At 44.2% G+C, this 7,500-nt stretch overlaps 2 protein-coding genes across 3 annotated transcripts in view; one reads left to right on the top strand and one right to left on the bottom strand.

Moving 5' to 3' along the window:
- The window catches only part of vdac3 (voltage-dependent anion channel 3), a 9,810-nt gene extending 6,566 nt beyond the window's left edge, over window positions 1-3,244 (top strand). For both annotated transcript variants that reach the window (XM_080530978.1, XM_080530977.1), the window contains 6 exons: window positions 255-407; window positions 665-717; window positions 869-1,096; window positions 1,470-1,620; window positions 1,778-1,835; window positions 1,920-3,244. In XM_080530978.1, coding sequence (XP_080387104.1) covers window positions 255-407; window positions 665-717; window positions 869-1,096; window positions 1,470-1,620; window positions 1,778-1,835; window positions 1,920-2,011 — 735 coding nt within the window. In that variant the 3' untranslated portion in view covers window positions 2,012-3,244. The remainder of the gene's footprint in view (window positions 1-254; window positions 408-664; window positions 718-868; window positions 1,097-1,469; window positions 1,621-1,777; window positions 1,836-1,919) is intronic.
- A 226-nt stretch (window positions 3,245-3,470) lies between these two features.
- Window positions 3,471-7,500, bottom strand: part of ikbkb (inhibitor of nuclear factor kappa B kinase subunit beta) — a 20,478-nt gene continuing 16,448 nt past the window's right edge. The window contains exons 14-22 of the mRNA XM_080530796.1: window positions 7,380-7,500; window positions 7,132-7,193; window positions 6,835-6,938; window positions 6,655-6,704; window positions 6,416-6,515; window positions 5,905-6,052; window positions 5,408-5,505; window positions 4,769-4,871; window positions 3,471-4,590 (exon numbers count right to left, since the gene is read on the bottom strand). The exon at window positions 7,380-7,500 is cut by the window's right edge and continues 31 nt beyond it. Coding sequence (XP_080386922.1) covers window positions 4,531-4,590; window positions 4,769-4,871; window positions 5,408-5,505; window positions 5,905-6,052; window positions 6,416-6,515; window positions 6,655-6,704; window positions 6,835-6,938; window positions 7,132-7,193; window positions 7,380-7,500 — 846 coding nt within the window. The 3' untranslated portion in view covers window positions 3,471-4,530. The remainder of the gene's footprint in view (window positions 4,591-4,768; window positions 4,872-5,407; window positions 5,506-5,904; window positions 6,053-6,415; window positions 6,516-6,654; window positions 6,705-6,834; window positions 6,939-7,131; window positions 7,194-7,379) is intronic.

Here is a 7,500-nt window from a genome sequence, read left to right as displayed (position 1 = left end):
TGGAGGAGATGTGGAGAAGGGGTGCTTGTCTCCCCTCTCTTTCTTTCAAAATGTCCCTCTCTCTCCCTCTCTCTTTTTTGAGGAGTGTGCTCACTAACAACCATCCTTCTCTTGGGCTCCTCACCTGTCATAACTGTTCCACTTCTCTTCTTCTAGTTTCTCTCCCTCACGCTGCTTTCCTCTGCTGTGTTCTTTTACTACTGCTATTAATCCTAACTCACATAACCCTCGCCTCCTTCCTCTCCCTCTCTCAGGAGTTTGCCACATCAGGCTCTAGTAACGCAGACACAGGGAAGGCCGGCGGTCATCTGGAGACCAAGTACAAGTTGAAGGAGCTGGGCCTTAGCTTCAACCAGAAATGGAACACAGACAACACCCTGACCACAGAGGTCACCATGGAGGACCAGGTGAGTCAACCAGAGTTACACCAGGCATGTCTTAAAGCATGTTCACTTAAACCAAGCTTGTCCGAAACCAGGTAAGCTTAAACCAGGCTAAAAACAGGAAAGCTCAAAAACCTAGTTAGCCCAAATTCATCACATCATAGCTAAATGTTTTTAAACCAGTCTTAAAGAGCACCAGAGCATCGCCTTCTTGTACACTCATGTAATGTTTCCTTCTCTGTGTTGTTTGTGTGTGTGTGTGTGTGTGTGTGTGTGTGTAGCTGGCTAGTGGCTTGAAGCTGGCCCTGGACACGTCGTTCGTGCCCAATACTGGGTAAGCTGTCTTAATTTACTACCAGTATATCCAGTTTACAATCTCAGTATTGGTTGATGTAATGAATTTGTGTTTCTGTTATTTGATAACCCCCCATGGGGCTGTCTCTGACTGTCACCTTGATTCGCTGCCTTCCCCATCCCCTCTGTAGTAAAAAGAGTGCAAAGCTGAAGACTGGCTACAAGCGTGACTACATCAACCTGGGCTGTGACCTGGACTTTGACATGGCCGGTCCTACGGTCCATGCGGCTGCTGTGCTGGGCTATGAGGGCTGGCTGGCCGGCTACCAGTTGGCCTTTGACACGGCCAAGTCCAAACTGGTCCAGAACAACTTTGCCCTGGGATACAAGGCCGGGGACTTCCAGCTGCACACCAACACGTGAGTATTGAGAGACAGGAGGGGAGGGGAGATGTGGGACTGGATGAGACAAGCAGTTAGCGAGTAACTGTATGCATGTAGTCTGTCTTCTTGATTGGGTCAGTGTTTCCCCACATGGTGTATAGGTGAACTCACTGGGTGGGTAGTATATAAGTAGATTGTGGTGCTGCCCACTGCCCAGAGACATTGGCTTTCATTCTTGAATTGGAATTACAACATGGACAACAATCATGGTGGATCTTTCCAAATCTATTATTTGTCTTCCATGATTTGGAAACAGCCTTTGTGGGTCATGAAAAGTCCTTCCAAGAGTTGTACCTCCTACCTTGGAGTCAACTCTCTGGTTCTCACAGTTTGTCCTGTTGATTTTAAGTAACGACGGCACAGAGTTTGGCGGCTCCATCTACCAGAAGGTGAACAGCCAGCTGGAGACAGCAGTCAACCTGGCCTGGACGGCCGGCAGCAACAACACACGTTTTGGCATCGGCGCCAAATACCAACTGGACAAGGACGCATCCCTGTCTGTGAGTAAATGCCAAACCAAGCAACTATGTGCATTACCACTCATAAACGAATAGAATCTCACATAAGCACATATAACCATACAACCAGCCAAAACCTGAATGTCATAAACTCTGTGTGCATGGCTGGCTCACACCTGTCTCCCTCTGTCTCCTGCAGGCCAAAGTCAACAACGCCAGCCTGATTGGAGTCGGCTACACACAGACCCTGAGGCCAGGTAACTACCTTACCTGCTATACACCTATACTGTACATACACCGTCGCATATGTATTGTTAAAATGTAACATTGTCTCTCTATAGGAGTGAAGCTCACTCTCTCAGCTCTAATTGATGGAAAGAACTTCAACGCTGGCGGACACAAGGTTGGCATGGGCTTCGAGCTGGAGGCATAACAGTGAAAGGAAGAAAGAAAGGAAGGAAGGATGAGGAGAGGAGAGGAGGGTGGGAGAAGATAAAGTAAAGAGCCCGGATCTGACAAAACCTCAAACGCCCAGTCAATGACACCTTGACACATCTCCCCCTCTGTATTCCACACACACACACACACACACACACACGCATGCACGCATACACACATGCACGCATGCACGCATACACACACACACACACACACACACACATATACACACACCTCCCAAGTTCTTTGGCCTTAACCCTAAAAACCTTTGCACCATTTGAGACCTCCAGTACTGTAATAAAAAAGGACAGACTGTCAAGACCCGAGTTGTTATTGTTTGTTTTTTAGGTTCGGCATCTTCCAGTATCATCTCCATAGCAATACCACTATGTAAACAAACATCCTGCCATGACACTGGAGCAGATAGTCAGTAGGCAAATCTCAAATGACGGCCTATTCCTCAGATAGTGTAGTACTTTTGACCAGACTGGCCATATATAGGCTATTAGTGCATTACATGGGGAATAGGGTGTTATTTGAGACAGAGCCTCGAAAGAGTGTTGTGGCAATCATTTGTTCTGGTTGTTCTTGAAAGCAGACATATCCTCTTTTCTTTGTGAGACAGGATTTGAAGCACCTTTTAGTCGGGTTTGATTGTGTGGTCATTTTTCTTTGGCTGAGATCATGTACTGAATCTACTTTTTGACTTGTGACACTAATGAGATTGGTAGTAGACGTTTGTTTTGTTGTGTTTGTAGTACCTGCTATAGAAGCCAGTAGGGAGTTGTTCTGAAGAAATAACTTGTTTTTAACTTTTCATGATTAGTTCTCTGTTCCAGACAGACTGTACAAGTCCCTTTACAGCATTCATGGTAACAGAGTACTGCAATAAAATGGACAGCTCTGAACTCATTCTATAAGAGGTCAGCTGGTCAGCTATTTCCAAATCATGGAAGATAAATAGAATTGGAAAAATCCACCTTGATTGTTGTCTAGGTTGTAATTCCAAATATTGCATTATTTTCCTGTTAAGAGTATTGAGAAGAAGAGTTGTGGCATGTATGGAATTTCTTCCTTACCACTTTGTCATCATGTTTCTTTTTTGTCTTTTCTTTATTGAACTGTCTTTTCATTTTGTGTCTCTGTGCTTGGGAGATGGAAGGTTGTCAATAGTTCAAACCTCAAACTGACTTTAAGGAATTCATGGAATAAAGAAGAATGTCAAACACGTCGAGTGTCCTTATTCTCTGACTCAGTGTGAACCATTGAACTGTATCTAACCATTGTATACCATCTGTGTTACGCTTTATCAATATATTAATAGTTCATTGTATCCTTGTTTAAAACAGTACTTTATAAGTATTCCTGACATCTCACTGCCCCTTTAAACAGCCTTTATTTGCATAAAGAATATAAGTGCATTACACACAGGTGATTCATAAAAGGTGCAACCAAACTTTGTTTTCCCAATTGTTCCAATGTACTCCTATAAATCAGGACAAGAAAACACAGAACACAAATCTATTTAAGTTGAAACATTGTATTCAAAATAAATACACATCTTTGTTTCAAATTGTGATATAGTAAAGGTCATACCATATCTGTCCCAAACCCTTATTGCCATGGTGGTTTACCAAGTTATTCGAACCAACCATACACACACACACACACAGTACAGGCACTAGACCGTGCATGTAACTTATCGCCCAATAATGCGATTCGATTCTCCACGTTGCACTAAAGAGTGCTATAGTATAGGAGATCTTTTCTGCCTGCCACAATAATACTGTACAACTCCTCCTCCGGCTGGCTCGATCGAGGTGATCAGAGTCAGGCTGGGGGATGTTAATTGATACTGGACTGTTCTTACTGTATATAAGGTTTTAGATATCTATTTTATTCTATTACTCTATTGTCACTTTATTTTGTTGTATGTGAGTTGCTGTAACATCTTAATTTCCCCTAGGGGATCAATAACGTACGTATCTATCTATTTACCCTTTTCCCTGAAGTGTGCATGCTTTCATTCATTCCACTATTCTTGAAGGGCAGTGAGCAAAATGTACAGATTAAAAAGTATACTATAATATATATAATATAATGAAGCAACAAAGGCACTTGTAAGTTGTTATCTTGATGACAAGACTCTGACTGGCACAATAAATTCATTATTTAAGAACTAAAAGACACATACATACTGTACACAAAAGGCTGAAAATCAGTGAGCACAGTTACATAATACAATTTACAGTTGAAATTAAAACGTGTTTGTTCATCCAGGACTTTGGTCAGCAATCTGTGCGTGAATGTTTTCGGGCAAGCACAGAGAAAATAAATGGTTGTAAGAGAAATCCAGTTTCACAGAGACCCACCAGAATCCAGACTGATACCTCACAGAAGAAACCAAGGCACCGTTGTGCAGTACATCATCTTTCCACACGAAGGCAGCAGAGTACAGCTGAGTGAGAGAAAGACTAGAGAGGGTTGCCAGAGTGACTGGAGATATCAGTGGAGTCAGGAGAGATCACTAGAGAGATCCTGCTCTCCATTCAACCACATCCACTGGCTCATCATCTAGAAAAGAGACAGAAAAATGGTTACATTGGAATCATTTTGGGTCGGGTTGAAGTTTATTACAGTATAGCGTCTCTGTACATAATGTCGAACATACATAAAATAATAATAATAATAATAATTAAATAATGAATTTCGGAGTGAGGGTAGAGGTTTCTCCTATCACTGGTACGTGTACCTGCATGTCGCTATCTGACTCTTGGATGGTTTCCTGTAGCAGACTCTGGAGTCGACTCTCAAACGTCCTGCTCTCCTCGATCACCACCAGGGACTCGTCATCACTGAAACACATGCACACACGTACACACATTTTCTCTCAGTGGATCTGTTGCAATGGGAATTACCAATTTTTACCCAAAATGATTGTGTTTGTGTGTGTGTGTGTCTGTCTCAAAAGACAAAAGACAGTAACTCAAATGCAATAAATCGGAAATCCTCATCATCGGCCCAAAGTCCCTCACCCGTTCCACCCAGACATTCTCACTCAACATCGATGGCTTCATCGTAACCCCCTCCAACCACGTCCGCAACCTCGACATCATCTTTGACCCCACCCTCTCGTTCCTTCCCCATGCCAACCAGGTCACTAAATCAGCTTTTTTCCACCTCGGGAACATTTCCCGCATCCGACCCTCCCTGTCCTTTTCCGCTGCTGAAACACTCATCCACGCCTTCATAACTTCCCGACTCGACTACTGCAACAGCATCCTCTACGGTTTGCCTAAAAACATCCTAAACAAATTCCAATACGTCCAGAACTCTGCTGCACGTCGCTATTTAAGTCTAATGTATTATTATTATTATTATTATTACTCACAGCTGCTGTAGGCTGGGTCTGGGGGTCAGAAGGGGGGGTACTGAGGGGGGGGTGCGACCTCCGTCAGGACTCCCACTCACTGGACTGCGCACCTTACTCTGGAATATAAAGGAAGACATACATGGTGTTACATATGTAAACTGCTTGGGTTTATATTTGGAAGCCTTGGAAGTGTCCAGAGACTAGTTGTCAGGGGTTTGCAGACAGCAGGAATTCCTAAGACTAAAGCGAAGGCCCTGGCAAAATTCTGCTCAATATCTGCAATAATTGGCAGCCGGCACATATGACAATATAGACAGTGTTTTGTTTTTTTTAACGTTATTTTTTCTGTGTGTGTGTGTGTGTGTGTGTGTGTGTGTGTGTGTGTGTGTGTGTGTGAGTGTGTGTGAGTGTGTGTGAGTGTGTGTGAGTGTGTGTGAGTGTGTGTGTGTGTGTGTGTGTGTGTGAGTGTGTGTGTGTGTGTGTGTGTGTGTGTGTGTGTGTGTGTGTACACTCACACAAGCTACTTTGAGAAGGTTCCACAGTTCTCTCTGTCTTCTCTCCTGTAAACTCATGAGGACCTGTTCACTCTCAGCCATCCTCTGGACCACTCCCTCCACCCTGGGCAGGAGCTCCATCACACGCTGGCGACACACCACTGTTTTACTGCAACACACACACGCACAGAAACTTGCCGTAATTACAAAATGTTGGGCTGTTCAAATGAGCGGGTCAAGTGTCTCCCTGTGAGGTGTAAATATGGTACTGCTGTGTGTTGGTGGGAGTAACATACAGTAGGTGTGTGTGTGTGAGGTGTGTTTAGAGTTTGTTTCAGTGGTCTAGCACCGCAGCCTACAGTGCACACACATACCCAGGTTCTTGTCTCTATAAAACAAATGTTTAGAGTTTGTTTCAGTAGCCTGGGGCGGTCCAGTGGTCTAACACTGCAGCTTACAGTGCGCACACATGCCCACGTTCCTGTCTCTATAAAACATTTTGGGAATTTGTTTCAAGTGTGTATATGGGCACCTGAGATGTGTGTAGAAGTCTCTTAGTTTCCTCTCATAGAACTGCACAGCCTGAACCACCAGCCGCACCACCTCCTGACTATCTCCCGGACACCTTTGGTCTGAGAGAGAGACATTTGCCAGAGCAGTATATTTGAGTTGGAGAGTTCAATGTGCCCAAGTACATTATTCAATCATGGAAGCAGAACCTCATTAAATGAAAAATGAATGTGCCGTAAGAAGGTGACGGATATATCAGACCTCTTGGCTTTTCCCTGAGTTTACGGAACAGTTCCATGGCCTTCCCCTCACTGTGGTGAGAAAGAGAGAGAGAGAGAGAGACACTCATCATGTCCATCAGATGCATATTGAAGGTAGGGTTCTCTGACTATTGAACGTAGGGTTCTCTCAGACAATTCTAATTCTCTGTAGCTCTCTTACAGTGTATCCAGGGCCTCTCCACTCCTCCATGGTTGTCTCTGTAGGTCCACTATGTCTGTCTGCAGCAGCATCATCTCCTCTTCTAGCTCACTCACGCTCTCAGCCTGAAACACGCACACACACACACACACACGCACGCACGCACATACACACACACACACACACACACACACACACACACACACACACACACGCACGCACACACGCACGCACGCACACACGCAAACACACACACACTTAAACACACACATTTAAACACACACATTTAAACACACACACACACACACACACACTAACCTGGCCACAGCTTACGGCAGTCTGTTCCATCTCTTTCCACACCCCCAGTAGCTTCTCAGAGGCTGGAGGAAGCAAACACAATATCATCAGTCTGGTAATATAGTATGATAACAGTCCTGTCTATGGCTCTGATAAAGTCTATTATATAACTTCTGTATATCCACACAGCACTATGAACTTGCCCCAAGTTTAGTTTGCCAAATCATAGGTTTTTTAAATGACTATCATAAAATGGAACCACGGTGTACCTATCCCCGTGGCTCTCTGCTCCTGGTATTTCTCCATGTCTATATGGAGACTGGTGCTGAAGAACTCCAGCTTGGCTATCAGTCTCTGGTGCATGGACACCATCTCGTTCTTCTGCTTCGA

Source organism: Nansenia antarctica, assembly GCF_963989245.1.
Source record: "Nansenia antarctica genome assembly, chromosome: 5".
Lineage (NCBI taxonomy): Eukaryota > Metazoa > Chordata > Actinopteri > Argentiniformes > Microstomatidae > Nansenia > Nansenia antarctica.
The sequence above is the reverse complement of the archived record's forward strand: the minus strand, read 5'-3'. Positions and strand labels throughout refer to the sequence as shown.